The 19,948-nt window shown below is 51.8% G+C and overlaps 1 protein-coding gene across 2 annotated transcripts in view; it reads right to left on the reverse strand.

The window, feature by feature from the left end:
* Positions 1-14,237, reverse strand: part of LOC135908571 (tyrosine-protein kinase transmembrane receptor Ror-like) — a 351,625-nt gene extending 337,388 nt beyond the window's left edge. Inside the window, exon 1 of one of the 2 annotated variants that reach the window (XM_065440375.2) lies at positions 11,900-14,237. In XM_065440375.2, the coding sequence (XP_065296447.1) occupies positions 11,900-12,077 (178 nt within the window). In that variant the 5' untranslated portion in view covers positions 12,078-14,237. The remainder of the gene's footprint in view (positions 1-11,899) is intronic. The other variant, XM_070526426.1, reaches the window with a different exon arrangement.
* Between the last annotated feature and the right edge of the window lie 5,711 nt (positions 14,238-19,948).

Here is a 19,948-nt window from a genome sequence, read left to right on the forward strand (position 1 = left end):
CTCCGGCGAACGAAATGCTATTGGGGTGAATTGGGGACGAGACAACCCAGCACCCATGCTTCCCTCCTGGGCAATTCCTTCCCTCCTATCTTCCACGCATTCCATTGCAGTGTACCGCACCCGGTCTTCCTTAGCAGTCCCTTCTCCATCATATAAGAAAGAAAAGAGAAAGAAAGTAAAGAAAGCAAAGCACAACGAGTACCGTCGACTATTTTAGCTTTGTCCCTCGACACAGTGCATTTAGACGTCTCTCTTCACACTGCGAGGGCCCTCCCCTAATCCTTCAGGAGGAAACCACCCACACGCACACGCGGGGCAGGGCAGATAAGCCTCGCTCGACGAGCGTAATCCTTTCGCGGCGTCGTCACAACGGCCGCTTATCGTGACGCAGTGTGTAGTATTGCCTGCCCGGAGAGCCGGGTCATCGCTCCTCATAATGCGAACAAACTGCCCGTTGGCGCTCAGTTTCCCCCCCCCCCCTCGGATCGAATTAAACCAAAAGCGCGATGTGTACGGCACATGCAGCGCGTTTCGATGACTTTACGGGACCAGCAGTAGAGTGCGGTGATACTGCGCAATTGCAGCGGTGATATTGCAAGATGGCAGCCGATAACGGTGGTGCTGCACCCTGCCGACTCGCGCCGAAAGCTACGCAAGCCGGATAGAACTAACGAGCGACTTCGCGTAATTTGTAAGGATTATCGCGGATTAAGAGGTCGGTGCCGGCAAGCCAACAGCGTCGACACCGCCTGGCGGAAAGTTTCGTGTTCCAGATAACGCGCGCGTTTCCGCTTTGACGGCGAAGCGAAATTCAGGCGCGTTGGATTCAGAATGGCGTGCGGTGCCCCCACAATAAGTGAAGGGCGAATAATTTCGAATATACTCCGATCCGTTGCTTCTTTTTTTTTTCAGGTTCAACATTTGTAATCGCAGCTTACTGCAGACTACAGGCCGTACACTCTGGACTACTTCGCTCTTAGAAACAGGCTATGCATCTAGAGCCCTACTAGACGCCACGCTTCCATGTAGTTACGCTTAAAAGGGCGTTCGTCGCTGTCCACGCTTGAGCATTGTACAGTTCCTTCTTGCAACAGGTGACAAACATACAAGTCAGGTCATATACATGCCTGATGTCGTGGCTAGGCTGTTATGGCGTTATGCCGCTGAGCGCCGTAGTCACAGGTTCGAATCTTATAGGTCACGGTGGCCGTATTCCAATGGGGACGCAATGCGAAACATTTACTTCGTCTGCGGGTCTCTGTTCGCAAAGTAACGAACCCCGGGCATTGTCCAAGTTAATTCGCAGCCAGCCATTACAGCGTCTCTCACGCGCCTCGCTGGCGGCAAGAGGGAAATAAAGCCTGGCTTCCAATTTCCCCGGAGGAGTTTCCGAAAAGGCATCGAGGGCTTTTTTCACGAATCGCCAACAGATCGTGGCCTAAGAGGCAGCGTATGGATCTTTGAACTTCTTAATGCGCGGCCGTAACGGTGTGGTAGCATGACCACAAATTATTTGCAGACCGTTTTTTGTGCCTACCGAGGTAGGTGATAAGACTTATGCAATCGGCTTGAAAGATACGTGGCACGCAGGCCTAATCTCTGCGTGATGCTACGCGAGGACATTCGCAAAATACGAGCGAGAACCATACTTATCTGCAGCGCCAAGTCGACAACCTTTATGCACCCAGAGTTGCCGACACTGGTACTTCCCGAGCTTTCGGAGATTTTGGAGTCGTGCGATTGTATGTGTATGCTCCTTTCTTTCTTTATGTCCGCTTTGCTATCACTTTTACCTCCCCCTCCCCTCTGCCGGTCGGGTAGCAAACCGGATCTACGAATCTGGTTAACCTCCCTGCCTTTCCCCTTTCTTCTCTCTCTCTCTCTTTGGAGTCGTGTCTTTCAATGCCGAACATTGCTTGCAAATCATTTATAGAGTGTCCCAGCTAACGTTAGCCAGGCTGTTCAACGAAAGAAGAGAAAAAAATTAAAGACACGATTTTAAGACCTACTGTGTTCGGTCGTAAGGCCTCCGATGAGCGAAAAATGTAGGCCTTAGAATTGTACCTTGCACAGTTAAAAAAATTTTTTTTTCTTCGTCGAGCGGCTTGGCTAACGGTATAACTGCGACACACGGCACGATTCTCTCAACACTCACTGCACCAGAAAGAGTTGACAGTTGTCGCTGCTCCGCGAAGTATAGAAGAGCACTTCCCGGCGCAAAAGAAATGTTCAAAGGCCGAGTGACAAGCCCAGCCGTCTAACTTAATCTGCGAGCGGGCGTTGTTATTACCTGAGCACACGTTTGCAGGTGCTTGCCGTTCGTTTTCTATCGACGACGGAGCAGGGGAAATTCAACGCGCCAGGGCACCGCCGAAACCGGAACGGCCGCAACCCCTGGACGTGATCAATGGGGGAGGGGGGGGGGGGGCTGCAGCCTCGAGATCGCGGAACAGCTATGCGGTAACACTTGGCGAAACCAGACCTCCTCTCGAGCTCGCTGGCCGAAAGAGAGGCGAACCGACATACATCACCCCAGTCTATGACTTGGTCGTTCTTCCTTCGACGCAGTTATTCACATTTCGTTGGTTCATTAAATATTACCTCTGTTCTTCGCGTTTCCTCATTCTCCGCGGACGCGCCGTCCTTTTCTTTTTTTTTTTTCTGGATTCACATCGTGCGCGCAGCGCAACGAAGCAGACACTCACGAATTCGTTTTCTAAGAGAGATGCGCTCCACGCTTCCGCTTCGCTTTTATTTTACCTTTCTGTGTTTTTTTTTTTCGTTTCGTGCATTCGTTCTTCTATCGCTGTTACGAGCACGTTTCCATTTCTCTGGCCGAGCACGCTTCTTCGCTTCCTTATTCCGCTCGCCGGCACACCACAACCGTCTGCCGTTGCTTCGTGCGTTGTGTTTATTAAGAAAGAAAAAAAAAAGGGGGGGGGGGGGCGAATAGATCTACTGTTCAAAAGGACAGTCACCCCGCTGCATCAGGTGAATCTGGCACCTAGCGCGAGGACGCACGTTCCATTAGCGGTTCCATAATCAGCGTTAGGTGCAAGTTAACCTCGTAATACTCAAGCTATCACAGTATATGCTGCGCTGAGCTTTTCGCTTCGCAAAGGCTGGTTTAGGGGCAGGCCGACACAACGCAACGTCCATATTTTCGTTTTTTTTTTCATATGCTGGAGTGAAGTTGCAGGCAGGGATAGGTAAAAAAAAAATAAACCAAGTACTAACGAATTAATCGCAATACTAATCAGAGCACTGCCAGCAGGCCCGTATGTAACCGGAGCGTTATACTGCGGTATCCCACATAGCCACTGCGTTATTTCGAGACGGATAAACGGTCATCACGATCATGATTGTCTTGTGCCGCGCCATGAGAGCACGTTAGAGAAAAAAAAAAATCTGGAGAAAAAAAAAAGAACACGCGTGTCGACATTCCAGTATGTGTTATACTGGCCTGAACGTCTAAATTAAAGGACAGCGTGTCGTTTTGCGCCAAGGACAGACATTTTCGAAGCATTATTTTTTTTTTAATCACACATCGATGGCAAAGCAAGAAGAGCAAGGGCGAGTCAATTATACTGTGGACCACGACCTCATTGCCCTTGATTACCCCGCATTAAAAAAAAATAAAGAGAAAGAGAGAGAGAAAGAGTTAAAAGAAGAAGATGGGGGCAACCCCCCTCGTGACTGTTAACCGGATGGTTTATTGCAGCTCGCGTACAACGCTAGTTAAAACAAACTGCTGCTGGGTCGGGCACGATGAACAGGAATTTCTCCAGGGAAATTGACCAGCTCCAGCTTCCACGCCAGCGCACGAAGAGAGAGACAGAGAGAGAGAGGGAGAGAGAGAGAGGGAGGGAGAGAGCAAGCGCGGAAGAAGGGCCACGGCTGCCTGCATCCAGGCACCGATTAATGGCTTCTCCGTCGTTATAGCAGAGCACAACGCGCGTGTGCGGCCGCATCGTGATGGAGAAGAGAGACGGTGTAGTAATTACCCTCAACCTGTGCACACACACATATATGTGTAATGCGCTCGCACGCGGTGAGGCCCGAGCATCGTAATAGCACAATTACTATCGCGCGGACAGGCCCGCGTAGAAGATTCGAGCCGGCGATGATGGGAGTGGGTTGTGTGTGTGTGTATGCGCGCTTAAGCGGATAATCGATGGAAGAAGAACGCGTGCGCAGTCTACAACGCTCGTACAAAACGAGAAACAGCGAAAAGAGAGAGAAAGAAAGCCTACTACATGAAGATCTAATTTTGACGCATAAGCAATATTTGTGGTTTCTCTGAATCGCCTTGTATTATATGCACAGCGTGCGAATAAATGTTGCAACGGCAATAACTGGCGACCTGTTCTCTCACACGGCACGGACTCGGTCCTTGAATATCGCCTATAATTTAGCTCGCAACTGTAACTTCTGTGAGAATGATGGCGTCATCGACTTTCTCGAGGTGCCGAACATTTGTGGAAAAAAAGAACAAGAAAAAGCAAGGTTCCCCTGCATAAAGTTCCGCAGTGCAAAAACAACAACAACAACAAAAACAACAACAACAACAACAACAACAACAACAACAACAACCTGACTACGCAGCACATTTGCTCTGGAATTTGCGGAGGAAGGTTTAACAGCGGACTCTAGACTGCTACACATGTGGGAAGCGCATGCGAGTCTCCTTCGGAGGTGGAAGAAACAAAAGCATAGTGGGGTCCTCCGTAGGAAGGTGGCCAAGCTAGAACGAGAAATCGAAGCCTACGCGTTGGACTTGCAGTGCAAACAATGGGGCCAGATTTGGGACCGGATGAATGGGCAATCCGGATGCAAAAAGAAAAAAAGAAAACATGGCAGTAGTTGAGGCATCTTTTAGATCCGGCGGCAACCAAATCGGCGCAGAAGGGTCAAATGCCTAGGTTAGTGCAGACAGGGAATGTGCCCTGGAACGAAACACATCACAAGAAAACGTTTCCCTCGACTGTGCATCTCGCCTACATAGTGAACTGAAAGACCTCTCAACATGGGTGACATCAACATCAACATGGGCTCTCAACATGGGCCCTCCCCACTTACCCGCTCCTCTCGTACGTCGCGGCGCCTGGTCTGAACGAGCCCTTACGTTATAGGAGACGGAGACAAAAGCAGGCTCGGATACGCATATTCTGATAAGGTCGTGTTATACGTACCACCGCCACTACTAAAACCTCACTTAGCTTCGGCGAAGTAGTCCGGACGATGGATGTACAGAAATATCAGCTCGAGAGAGAGAGAGAGCGCCGATGTTTATAGAAAAGTGAAGGGGTTACCCAGAGACAACTCCCGTTGGCTACCCTGCACGAGAAGGAGGAGTAAGAAGATACTGAGTAAGAGGTGAGCAGCCGATCAATTTTAGACCAAGCGCGGGGCTGCACATCGTGCACACAAAGCGCGTGCGTTATTGCATTCCGTCAACATTGGAGTTGTGGCCCCCGCAACTGGAAGAGGACGAAGGAAAGAGAGAAGGCGGGAATGTTAACCAGAAATGCGTCTGGTTGGCTACCCTACTCCGGGGGACGGGAAAGAGGGAACCGAAAGAAGAGAGAGAGAGGGAGGAGGAGGAAAGACGCGGTGAACTAGCGCACACGCGCGGAGGGCCTGAGCAAATCAAAGGCGTTCACGTTGGCCAATCGCCCTCGATAAAGACAAACTGGAAATTGCTTTACAGTGCAGGGCACCGTGCAACCGTGCAGCAGATACTGCGGTATACGCGCACCGTGGATTACCAGAGCGTCTGCTATCGGTCACCGGCTTAGTTTTCTCTAATCTTGTGTTGTTTTGCTTCCATTTTAGCATATATGCTGAATGCTGGCTTCGATGAACGGCGCAGAAAACCGAAAGCCATATAACACCGAAACAAGGTTAAACGCCACCGTGTCGCTGGAAAAAAAGAAGTTGAAATAAAAGGAAGCAAACAAACCACACCGAGCTGGACCGCGACGCTCAGGAGGGATGTCGAAGCGGCAACGCGGGAAGTACCGCAGGAAGCACACCTAGAGGTGATAGATAGTAAACTCCTACACATGTGGGAAGCCAAGCGCAGCTTACAGGACAGGTGGAAGCGTCAAAGACACAATCGAACGCTACGCAGACGCATAGCACGGCTAAACAGAGACATAGAAGTCCACGCATTGCAGGTATGCAAAACGCAGTGGGAGGAGACGTGCAACGGTATGGAAAATCAGCTAGGAATGGCCAAGACATGGCACCTCCTCCGGCACCTCTTGGATCCTGAGGAGACCAAATCAGCGCACGCTCATAAGATTAACAAGCTAGTACACGACTTCGAAGGCACGTCCGCGGACTTTCTAGAAGCCGTGCGAACCCGTTACGTCAAGGCAACTAGCCCCGTCTCGCATCCGGCGTACGCGGGGAAGAGTAACGTGCAGCTAGATAAAGACTTTAGCGTAGCAGAGGTGAGGGCGGTACTGCACAAGCTCAACAGAAAATCGGCGTCGGGCCCGGACGGCGTAACCAATAAAACGCTCCGCAACTTGGACGACGAGTCGATAGAACGGCTGACGGATTACATTAACGTGTGCTGGAATGCCGGCACGATACCGAGCTCGTGGAAAACGGCGCGCATAATTATGATCCCCAAACCGGGCAAACGGGTACAAATCGACAATCTTCGACCAATATCCCTGACGTCCTGCGTCGGCAAGGTCATGGAACACGCGGTTCTCACTCGCCTTACCAACTACCTCGAGGACCGAGACATGCTGCCGCACACGATGCTGGGGTTCCGTCGTGGCCTTTCTACGCAGGACGTCATGATTCAACTCAAACACCACATCGTAGACAATCCCACGCGATCCACAAAAGCAATACTCGGTCTTGACCTCAAAAAGGCGTTCGACAACGTAAAACACGCTGCGATACTTGAAAGCATACGAGCATTGGGACTGGGCGAGAGAACGTACGACTACGTACGGGACTTCCTTACGGGTCGCCATGCCCGCATAGTGATCGGCGGACTGGAATCGCAAGACATAGACATAGGTTGCACGGGCACACCGCAGGGCTCTGTCATCTCGCCCATGCTCTTTAACGTCGTGCTTCTCGGATTACCCCAGAAACTGGCAGAGATAGAAGGCCTCCACCACAGCTTGTACGCCGATGACATTACGCTCTGGGTTGCTGAGGGAAATGACGGCCACGTAGAGCAAACCTTACAGGCGGCCGTCGACGCGGTGCAGGAGTATCTACGTGACACGGGCCTCGAATGCTCCGCGGCCAAATCGGAGCTCCTGCTTTACAGACCCACGCGCAGGGGTCGTAAACCCAGGAGCTCCGATTCCGCGGCCGAGCACGCCGACAGAGAAATTAGAGTAGTCACATCTGACGGCACCATCATCCCGCATGTTCACAAAATTAGGGTACTGGGCTTGCACCTGTCGGCCAACGGCCACAACGGCGAAACCGTACGCAGACTAGAGCGTGCGGTCAATGAAACTATCCGGTTACTGATACGCATCACGAACAGACATAGCGGAATGAAAGAAAACAATACGATCCGCCTGGTACAAGCGTTCGTAACCAGTCACATAAAGTACGTCGCCTCCTACCTCAAGTGGCAGGTGGCCGAACGAACTAAACTAGACCGCCTCATCCGCAAGGCGTACAAACGTGCCATAGGATTGCCGATCAATACCAGCACGGATAAATTTCTCGAACTGGGTTTACACAATACCCTAGACGAGATAATAGAAGCGCACAACATCGCGCAGTACGAGCGTTTGTCAAAAAGCAGAACCGGACGACACATTCTCGAGACGCTGGGCATCAGCTACTACACACAGCAGGGCGAAAAGGTTGCGATACCCATACCGATTCGCGAGCGCATCGCCGTTTCGCCGTTGCCCAAGAACATGCACCCGACGCATCACGCCGGCCGGCGCAACAGGCGCGCGCGGGATTTACAAAAGAAATACGGCAGCAACAAAGAAACTGTCTACGTAGATGCGGCCCGTTACGAGCGGCGGCGTGGTTTCGCGGTTGCAGTCACGGACCATAGCGGAACTTGCGTCGCGAGCGCGACGATACGCACGGAAGAGACGGAGGCGGCCGAGGAAGCAGCGATAGCCCTCGCGGTGGCCACCACGGATGCCGAGGTGATAATCAGCGACTCGCAGGCAGCGATACGCAACTATGCTAGCGGCCGGATCTCCCGGGAAGCGGCCCACATTCTCCAAATTCAAGAGGGCAATATTTGCCGCAAAAACGACCGTTTCCTCGTATGGACCCCCGCCCACACGGACCCTCCGCTCTCGGGAAACGAGACGGCCCACGCCACGGCTCGAGGACTTACATGCCGAGCCGCGGCGCCCGCCGGCAATCCCGACGTCTCGCCCACCGCGAGAGCGATGCAGGAGTGGACGTGGGGGGATCGCATGACCACTTTCAGAGACATCACGCAACACTACAGATTGAACAGATGTAAATACCCACCACCGCACGCCAACCTAAACAAGAAACAGGCGGTTGCCTGGAGGCAATTGCAAACACACACATATCCTAACCCGGTGATCCTTCACCTCTGCTACCCCGACATATATCCGTCCGACGCCTGTAAAGCGTGCGGAGCCAGAGCGACGCTGCAGCACATGCTGTGGGCATGCGCCGGTAGCCAGCAGCAGGAGTCTCCGACGAACGGGATAGAAATGGCAGTCTCGGACCGAGGGGCGCGTTGGGAGGCGGCCCTGCTCAGCCACGACCTCGCCGATCAACTGTGGGCCGTCCGGCACGCCGAGGAAGCCGCCCGGGTCCAAGGACTCGAGGCCGTCACCTAGGCTGGGGTGCTTATGGCCCCACCCCACCCAAATCGCCGGGCATTTTCAATAAAGTTTTTCATCATCATCTCGGTCGCACGTGAAACCGAGCGCCCGCCACGGGTTAAGCCGAAACGCAACAACACCACCACCAAGGCCGGTGCAAAACGGCGGCCCGTACAGATAGACGCAGTTCAAAGCTTGCTTCGCTCCCGAGGAGCCCGCAGCAAAACTAAACGGCAACGAATCACCTTTTTCTCAAGCCTATACCCACGTGCTTTTTTCACACTCTTTCCCTTCCTCTTACCGTCCTCCGCACGGAAAGGCCTGGCACTGCGCATGCATATTGCATGGTGCCCATCCACGCGCGTTCCAGTGCGCGCACCCGAAAAAAAAAAGAGTAAATAAATAAAAAAAGAAACACCACAATGCGAGCTCGTGGAGCCCTTTAATTGCCTCCACACGCAGACAGTTTCTTCTCCGGTCGGCAGTTTTCTTCTTGGGCGCCATGACGCGAGACGAAGCGACGTTAGCCCGTGCGGCGAGCTTCCCAGCGATGCGCGGGGAAACCGTTGGCGTGTCTGCGCGTTCGTGCCCGTCGTGTGCGGCAGTAAAAGCACCATTAGGTGGGGGGGCTTTGTCTTCTTTACAGTCGGCGTCGACGCGCCATCGGCCTGCGCTGCTGGGCAAACATGTGACTCGGTTTATCTTTTCTTTTTGATGCGTACGCTTCGAAGTTCCGCAGGTCCTCCGAACCGCTACACTTCGCGCTTGACGTTGCCGTTGTTTCGGTTAACAGCAGCAGACAGACGGTAAGGTTGGCAACGTTGGAGCCGCCTGTCCACGTAAGACCTTACGCAGTGAGATCGGTGACGTGTGGTTGTGCCCGCAGCTCGAATAGGAGAGAAAGGCGTTGTTACTTCGAGGTCTATGGAAGAGGGGGTCTTCCACAAGCGACGCGGTGATCCCCGATGGGCCTGGGGCAACCAAGAAGGAAGTTCCACACCTTCTGGTTCTACGTTTGATGAAACGCCCGAGCGTAAGGGATGCTCGGGTGGAGCAACTACAGGTCAGCCACGACGGGCTAACCCCGCATACCACTACAGCGTGTCGCTATGGTGGTATAGTTCGATGGTAGCGGCTTCAGCCACTGGCTAACAACACTGCCACCAAATCTAGCGACACCACTACCATAAAGCCCAAGGCGTGGTTAAGAAACTGACGTTGCAATCTCTTTTTCCATACAGACACCCGCACGCGTACGCCAACAATACAGTCTACAATGTAAATAAGGCAAACAAGGAAAGCTAACTAAAAGAAACATCCCACCGTTACTGTGTTAAGCGATAAATATTGAAATACAATGCGCAACAAAAACACTATCATATACGCGCACAAACGAACGACACTACACTACATTGTGCGTGCACGCAGGAACGGAAGCGGTATACACGCGCTTTGAACGACCGTACCCCAAAGATTTGAGCGGGCAAACCGCGTTGGCTGGGCTCGCATGGGCGTCAAATTATAGAGCGTCGTCATTCTCGGGGAAATTCGCATACATCGCGAACACCGGGAGGCCGTTCGTCAACAGTGCGCGGCCACGTGACAGCTCCGCTAAATATAGCCACACCGCTTCCGACAACAGCCCAACACCCTCGCAACAAGCTCCGTGTCTTGCGTGTATTTTCTGCCGTCATCTTCCCGCGAAGACAGCGAGCTTGACAAGAAGCACGCCTTGCGTATACGGAGATAAGCCGATCACACGCGCAGCGTCGGCAAGGCTCTACGACGTCGAGGCATCCGGCTGGCCGCCACCAAAGCACACGAGGCTGCTCGAAATTCTCGCCACGAAACTCACGTCGAATGTCGCCCGAGAAAAAGAAAGTAAAGAAAAAATATGGTTTCGACTTTGAACTCACGGCGGCAACGCAGCGGCCACGCGGTGCGAACTTTCTCGCGTCCATGCACGAACACGTCGAACACACAGCAATGGCGTCAGATAATACGCCGAAAACACCCGCAGACGTCAAAACAGAGGAGGTTAGACGATAAACAGACTACAGATAACACAGCAGACGACAGAAGACATCAGATCATACGGCAGACGACGTATATTAGAACAGACGACAGAAAAGAAGCAGACGTGTTGCTCATTCCGACAAATCGCCGCCGATAAGTCGGACGTGGCCACGGGAGGGTGTTCTCTTCTTTTTAAGTGCCTTGTTTATGCAGGTCGAACGGGACAGATTTAATCGACGCAGTCGCATCGCGAATGATCATCAAGTCGCCCCAAACCTGCAGGAGTTATTGCTATTCAGCGGGCGTCCAGACATCCCGCCAGAGTTCGTGTTCTCCGCGCACGAAATCCAGCCGCGGTAGACGTGCCCCGCTCTATACAAGGCGGGATCGGCAATCTGATGCGCCGTTGCCGCCGCCTACAGGCCGGTTTGTTTGCCTTCCTCATTTCTGGGCCGTAATCGACGGGCGCGTACGCGTGCTGCTGCTCGTTGTAATCGGTACGGTGCCCACGGGCTTGTTTGCTCACCTCGTTGCCGCGTACACCATAGAGCGTGTAACTACGCTACGTGGCCTATTACTCGATCGAGACGATGATATAAACGCCACGCAGGGCAAAAAAAGGCAACCTCATGAACGATCGGCGATAACGCTGCCGGCGCGATTCACCCGATTCTTATCGCGCGCTTGATTTAAAGGTTTTTTATACGAAGCCGCATTTAGCGCCGTCCAGCAGCTGCCGACATCAAAGGAGGCCGCGTCTCGCGCGCCAGACGTGTCGGGAATTCCAATTGGGAGAGAGACCTGCGCCTTCTTTCGCGTACCTGTAGAACATAAGCACCGCTGCATCGTGGACGCTACTCGGGAGTGAAAAATAAAGAGAAAAGGCAAACAGAAGCAGAGTGCAATAGAAGCACATTAAAGAAACGCCAAAAAAAGAACAAAAGCCGGTTTACTTCGAGAGTTAGGTAACAACCTCCTTCCGCACACCTCTCCCCCCCCCCCCTTCCCTCCACACAACTCGCGGTCAAGGCGCTCTTCTGCAGGGGCCGTCGTGACCCGCTTACCTTTTTGCTCGGCCGTCGTCGTCTGCTGGCCTCGACGTAACCGGTGCAGACGGCCCGATTCTGCGCCACGCGCCAGAAGTGTGAGCAGAAGTAGCAGTATCCAAACGTAGCGCGCGGAACTCCGCTGCCTCCCACACATGGTCGGATGCCCGTAGCAGTCGCCGCAGCGGCTCCTCATCGTGTGACACAATTTTGTCGCCGCGACACCGCACACAATCCAACACGTGAAGCGCTCTCTCGAAGCAGTCAGTTTCGCCTGCGCTGACGAAAGACGTTGTCCATCTGTCTGTCGTGTACGTAGCAGACGTTCTGGATTCTGGGCTGACAGACGGCTTCAGCACGTGGTGCTGTCGATTTTGTCGCTCCTGTTTGCAAATTTGGCAGCACAGTAAAGTTTTGGGACTAGTAACGAGAAGAATTTGGAAACGAACGTTGGTTGTGAACGCACATCGCTAAGCGCGTTACTTCGAAGCTCCGTATCCAAAATGATTCCCGGTTGCGCGGATGGAACGCTTCGGAGGGTTCACGGTAAGTTTCTGTTACCGCTCGCCGTTTTGTCGTCGACAAGCGCTTCGCAACGCCGAATCTGAACGGCAGCACAACAGATCCGAGCAACAGTTCGAACGAGGTTCCAGACGACACACAGCAACGACGCTTATCTCACTCAGGCTTGTATTGGTGAGCGCTTCGCGAGCAGTCGACGCAACGTTGCTTGGAGCAGCAGACGATCGCGGCCGAAGCAGGCCGCATTTCCGGTGTGTTGTCGGACGTGCTACGCGGTAAAAAAGAGCCGGCTCATGGGACAGGCAATTTGGGTTCATGCAGGGCCGGCTCGTTTGCCAACGTCACGCTTACTGGCCGGAGAGCGGGGTTCCTGTCACTTGAGATGCCACGCGACGGAAGTCGTCCAAGGGCTTCCACGGCGGCTACGAGGGACAACCGTCATCAATCACCGAGAGGCTTCAGATGCGACCGCGATGCCTCGCAAGCTTTCCTTTTTTCCTTGTCCTTGCCTTGTCGCAAAGACAGCAAGCGAGTCGCTGTCCTGTCCCAGGCGATGGGCTGGCGCTTGGTTGACGTCCTGTCGCGCAAGAAGTGTTCACGTGACTAGCGTGTCTTATTTGCTTGTAGGGTAGAGACCACCGACTGGGTGTCTCAGTCGTTATATCAGTCGCCAGAAAAGGCCCCAGGACAGCTTTTCAGGACGTGGAAAAGAATCCAGACGTAAGGTTGCTAACGTCTCCAATAGCTGAATAATGCTCGGGGCGGCAGTTATACGGGTGTTTCGTGAATAGCCTCACTCAGACAGATGCCAGCAGCAATACCGAATCGGGCCTGAAAAGCGATCACACCGAAGCAAGATTTGTCTTATTCGTTTTGTATCAAAAACGAGTTACACGGTCGAATAAACAAACGCAGCGTTGTAGCATAGTCCCTGCAGCTAACAGATTTGTCCATTATTTCAATCCGCCGGAGCGGGTTATAGAGGACGATACATAATTCACCACACAATCGACACTTCCCGCACAACACGCGACTGCTTCTGTCACGACGTTCTCACGTCACTGAAAGGGTGCACACTGGTCGTAGAAGCCAGCTACACCGCGTGCTCGTGTCTAAGCACCGCTGGTCACGCGAACACGGATGTTTAGCAGACGATCTCACACAGCCGAGCGTTGACAACGGAGGACAGCGCGTTCACCCATCGCACCGCTCCTAGCAGACGACGCGGACCAGCGCGTAGGTTCGTTCATAACAGCACACCAGAGGCGGGGGTCACGACTTACACGCACACACACACTTGCACACAGAGAAGCATCCAAGCCGAAAACATCACCGACGTTTTCTTTTCCCCCGCAGCAGGTGGCCGGGATCGCCAGGAAGCAAAAGGCATCGATGACGGCTTCTGCCTTCCGAGCCAACGGGAGACGGCACGATAAGCAGACGGCTTCGCAAACAGGGCGTCAGCAGACGACGCACGCACACACGAACACGCGAGTTCGCTGGAGCGCGCGAAACTTGATTGCCAAAGGACGCCGCAGACGCTACCGCCGCCGTTGAAGGTTGCCACAGCCGTAGCACGCGGACCGGCGTGCCTTAGACTCGACGATCAGCCTTTGCGAAGAGCGCACGCCGTCCTGCAGGCCCGACAAGTTCGCGCACAGCTCTGTGGCCCGCCGGCTCGGAGGAAAAAAAAACGATCTCGGCTCCCCTCACCCTCGTGGGGAAACGCTCTCCTCTCTCACGTTTGCATTCGCGGCCAGCGTGGCCCGCGAGGCGCGTGCTTGTGTACGGTGTCGCCCTCTAGAGGAGGGCAGCGGCGGGGGACGAGTCGATTGCGAGCGGCCTAGGTGAGGCCGGCACCTGTGCTCAGGTGAGCAGGCGATCGCAGACGGGTTGGGGAGCTGGAAACCCCGCTGGCTGATATCTCTGTTGTTAACGTGAAAGCCCGTGAAAGTGAGATGAGCGCGATATTCTAGCGTGACATCGCATCGATTGCGAAAATATAAGAAAAAGGATCCGACAAGACTGGTATGCAAACTCTGCAGAAATGCTTGAGCAGTTATTGCAAACGAGAATGTAAACATAGTCGCTTGATGGCAAGTTCCGCTGAAGTGAAGCCACAGCAACAAATCGAAAAGGAATAAAAAAAAAAAGAAATGAAAAAGAAACCCGGAGTAAGAACGAAGAAAATTGGTAGAAATTTCGAAATGTAAAGTCGCCATGATTTTGTCTATCGGATGCTGCGGTTTATAAGCGGTGATTTTGACAAATGTGTGTAGAATACGGTTATTGTGACATGTTTCGGCACAGAAATTTATTTGGCGCGGTTGTGCGGTTTTCGCCAATAATACCCGCGCCACTATACTATTCCTGCTTGCAAATGTGCGGGATAACGCGACGTTCTTCTTGGACGGTATTTAATATGCAGGGCTTCCCAACTGTCACGCACCAAGATTTTAAAATATGCAAATGCCTCGTAGCTGTACAAAACCAAGGTAATGTTCGCCTTCGTTTGGAGATACTCAGACTATTGTTTGCATTACACCTAATTACATAATTTGTTTTAATTAATTAAACCTAAGTATGTAATTATTCATAATGATCGGAGTAAAACCGCACTCCTAGCTACAATATATAGACAAGATATGACATGGACAAGATATGACCGCACCACTAGCTAAAAGTAGGATATGGACAAGACATGACCGCGCCACTAGCTACAAGATATGATATTCACAAGATATGACCGCACCGCTAGCTACAAGGTAAGATATGGACAAGATACGACCGCACCACTGGCTACAAGATAAGATATTGGCAGGATACGACTGGACTACTAGCGTAGCTTCCGCTCCGTTACCTGCTAAGTATGAAGCTGGGTGTAAGCCCGATTAACATAATATAGCTAATATTGCTTCACGCATCTATGAGAGTTGGAGCATGGGGTCAACAATTCCGGATGCAACAAAACTCGATGTCGATATTCAAAATTTATAAATTGCTTCACTTGAAGTAGTACTAAATAACTCTGTCGTTTCATTCTTTCAATAAATAATCGAAAACCGCGAGTAAGGCCTCAATGAAAGCCAACCTAGCATTCGTCACACTAGCGTACCGTCCTAAGGTGGGCCATCTTTCAATGTTCCATCAAATTTTTTCTCACACTGCAAGTCACGACAACCTTATTCTGCGGCCACTATATCTCTCAAACCACGTTGATCACCGCATGAAGATAAAAATTGATTCACACTACGCGAAGTCTCTCTTTCGGTCCTTCATTCGCCGTAAATTCCAGGAATATAATCACCTTACCCCAAATGCCGTCACTAACGGCAAAGCATTTCCTTCAAGCCTTAGCTAACATTGCATAATCGGGAGTATCTACAGGCTATTACCATAACTGATTACACATTCTGTTTTTCTTCTTTTTCCTTTGTGGGCTATTATTTTGTAACCACTCTCCTATTCATTGTCACATGCCCCTACATGTCTTTTAAAGAAAAAACAAGTAATTAAATCTACTCTGCTGCTAGGTACGATTCTGCATGGGACGCTCAGGTTAGGTTAAGGATGCAGTGAAAAACGGCAAAACTATATTTTCAACAGACGCAATTATTGGCGCCCAATGGCATATTTACTACTTCTTTCAAATTTTAAATAGCTGCGCACCTCTGATTTGCGACCTCTACAATTGCATGTTCACGGTTAATGTCATTTTCGTTGTTCTTCTTCTTTGTTTCGTGTTTGTGGGTTCAGCACACTCAAGCAGCAGCAAGAGAAAGAGGAAGGCAGGCCAAATTGCGAAAATAATTACAGAACGAGGCCAGCAGGGGGGGTAGAGCGACGCATGTCAGGCCACGGCTGGGGCGATAGCATCTCCCGGACCGTGGCCACAGGAAATGCCGCACGCGTCCCCTCCTGCAGACCGCCGACGAACCCAGCAGGCCACATCCTGCAGTGTCGCTCACGCAGGCGTACGCATTGCACTTCCCGGAGTTCTCGCGAGACAGCGACCCATAGCTCGTATAGTGGCAGGGCATCTCCTTCGCAAGACACACCGACGCAAGATCTCTTCTTCTATCTCTCTCTCTCTATCTGTTTTCTTCGTTTATTTCACAGTGGGCACGTTATCAGTGCCTGACGTGGCGTGGAAGAAATTTGCCCCACGCAAAAAAAAAAGGAAAACATCAAACAGCTTTCGTCAGATCCAACCCGAGTTGACTCGAAGTGCGAGCAGATAGCGTGGGGTGTTTTAAACTGGGCAACGGACAAACGTACAGTCAACCAAAAAAGTTTACGGACCACGGGATCTCAGAAAAACGTTCAGTTTTCGAGCAGCCTGTAACAGTAGTAAGTAAAACCTAACGTCACAATGTTGTTCACATACAGGGTACGTCCGAAAAGTAATGTCACTGAGTCAATTAAAAAAATTTATTGATCATATCAGTACAGCACATTGAAAGGTTTCGAAATAGGCTCCTCTTGCGTCGATAGATTGCTCCCCGCGAGATTTCCAGGCGTTGAAGGCGTCATGGTAGGCCTCCACCAGAATGTCCTTTAGAGTCTTGGTGCAAGCCTCTGTGACTTTGTCAACTGCTCCGAAGTGATGTCCGCTCAGGGCAGTTTTCAAGCGCGGTAACAAAAAGAAGTATGGGGGAGCCACGCCAGGACTGTAGGGCGACTGGGGAAGCGTTGGCACCTTTGAATCGACCAGGAAGCGGGTGGGGGCTGGCGCGTTTTCGTGGCGGAGTCTCCAATCGCCCGCGATGTCAGGCTGGCCGCGATGAAACCTTCGTTTCAATCCCTTAGGCACTTCCACGTAGAATTTGACGTTGGCTGTTGAACCATGTAGTACAAACTCATGGTGGACTTGACTTTAAAGGTATACTCCTGACGCTTCAATGCCCAGCGACCAAGTCGTCCAGTATAAGGTCCTTAAGAGGAAGCTTTAGCTCGGGTGCTCCTATCTAAATACATGGAGGAGAATTCATTACAAAAGCAGAATTCGTTTTTCTAGGCAACCACTGCACCAAATTTGACGGGGTTTGGAGACGACGACGAAGTGCCTTCCTCTTAGAACGCTTCTATCTGTGTTCTCTTGTTTCCGACGAATTCTTCGGAATTTCCTGGTGCCTCGGCTCCCGGTTTTGTGGCCATGGACGCGGAGCCTTCCAGAGGCCCTCCTGGCCAGAGGCCATCAAGGCCGTCCCTCACGAGGAAGAGAGGAAGCGTGCTCAGTGACACCGAGGACACTGAATTATACTCGATGTCGGATGAAGACTCATCGGATGATAGCTTCATCACTGTCCGCAGAAAGAGGGCCAAAAGGAGGACTGTCAACGCGAACCCATCAACGCAAGCGAGCACGGCGACTCTGAAGTCAAGGCCTGAACGCTGGCCTCACGCCATCGTGTTCGTGCCCGAGGAGCCCTCAAACAACCTCCGACTGCTAAACAGGCAAGAACTATCTGTTTTCTTGGAAGGGGTCGTGCCGAATGAAATTAAGGACATTCGGATAAATACTCGCAAAAATGTCCTCGCAATCGATGTTACCAACGGGAGTGCGCTCGAAAAACTGAAGCAAATCTCGGTGCTAGGGCGCATCAAAGTGCGTTCATATATCCCGATGGATGACGCATCCACAGCAGGTGTCATTTATGACATCGATGTCGCCATTCCCAACGCGGACTTGCCTATCCTCGTCAAACCAGCCAGTGAGGGTGTTGTCATCACGCGTGTGAGCCGCCTTGGAACATCGCGCTGCGTCAAACTGATCTTCAGAGGAGATTGCTTACCAACACACGTCAAAGTCGGTCACTTCCGACACCCTGTTCGACCCTTCGTACAAAGGCCTCTTCAATGCCATCAGTGCTTTAGGCTAGGACATGTCAAGGGTGTCTGCCCAAACTCGATACTGTGTCCCCGTTGTGCTGAACCTCACGCGGAGGAGACGTGCCGGGCTACTGTCCTAAAGTGCAGAAACTGTAATGGTTCCCATGCTGCCTCGTCTAGGGACTGCCCTCGCATCAAGAAAGAGGTCGCTGTTCTCAAGCAAATGGTTCGGGACAATTCGACACACAGGGAGGCTGCTGCAACGATCCGGCGTCGGCGTCGGCGTCACCGAACCTCCTCAAAAAAGACAGAGCCGCGAAAGGAGAGGGCCACTTCCAGTGTAGCACCCACATTCTCCAATCAGGCCAAAAAGGGGCTGAACAGCACATGGAAGTCGCCTGAAAGGAATTTGTCTCAAGAAGAATGGCCTGCGCTTCCGAGCCAGCAATCTCCCACAGAACTACAGATTGTCAAGCCCGCTCGGGAGCCTACTCCTGCCGCTGATGCCACGCCCAAAGCAGATCAAGTCCTTTCAATGCTGCGTCCCCTCATAGATGCCATTCGAGTGATTCTGTCGAGCCTTCAAACAACGTCTGCTCAAAATGCACTGAAGGTACTGGACGCCTTGAGCCCAGTACTTGAGTCCCTCGAATAGAGACATGGCCAGCCATCGCCCATCGTTTCGAGAGGAAGTCAAGGCAGCGTCAATCATACAGTGGAACGCAAGAGGACTAAAATCACGCCTTTCGGACTTTCGTCAGTATATATATACTAATTTGTTCCCAATCATTGTCATATGTGAGCCTAATGTGTCAAAACCAGTCAGATTATCGGGATACGAAGCTATTATATCCGCAACAACTAATGCATGCAGCAAAGTCATGGTTTTTATTCGTCGAGAACTGACCTATGTTCGCCAGCCGATTCCGCCTCATGATGAAAATCAATACGTTTGCCTCATCATTAAAAAGGGCAAACTCATGTTTACACTTGTAGGCGTTTATATATCGCCTTCAAGTATCTTTGATCCCAAACGATTAACGAACATCTTGTCTGTGTGCCCTGCCCCATATGTCATCATCGGAGATTTTAATGCGCACCATATAGCATGGGGAAGCGCAAAAACAAATGCAAGAGGGCAAAGACTTGCAAACTTCGCCTGTAACCACGGCCTTTCACTCCTGAATGACGGCAGCCCAACGTTTATACGAGGCGTGAATTATGGCAGCTGTATTGACCTAGCTTTCGTCTCCAGCACTTTCACAAGATATGTTAAATGGTTTTCGGATATCGAGACACACGGGAGTGATCATATTCCCACATACCTTGTCATCAAAGGAATGTCCAGTCCCACCCCACGGAACACCATTCGATTAATTGATTGGACCACTTTTACTTCCACCATGGAGGATGCTTGTCGAGAGGGCTTGTCCTCTGGATTAGAGGAAGCAATCAAGTCTGCAATGCTACACGCCACGCGCACGGTCACGGTTTCGTCGAAGCACACGGAATTCGATATAGAGTTGGAGCGACTTCGTGCGCTCCGTCGTCGTGCGGAGCGGCGTTACCGGCGTACAAAGTCCATCGCAGACCTTAGGACAGCCAGACGACTGCAAAAGAAACTTCAACGTCGCATGGATAGATTGGCATCTCGACGTTGGGCAAGATTTTGCCAGTCACTAGACCCCCGAAAGCCACTTTCCCACATCTGGA

Source organism: Dermacentor albipictus, chromosome 9 (genome assembly GCF_038994185.2).
Source record: "Dermacentor albipictus isolate Rhodes 1998 colony chromosome 9, USDA_Dalb.pri_finalv2, whole genome shotgun sequence".
NCBI lineage: Eukaryota > Metazoa > Arthropoda > Arachnida > Ixodida > Ixodidae > Dermacentor > Dermacentor albipictus.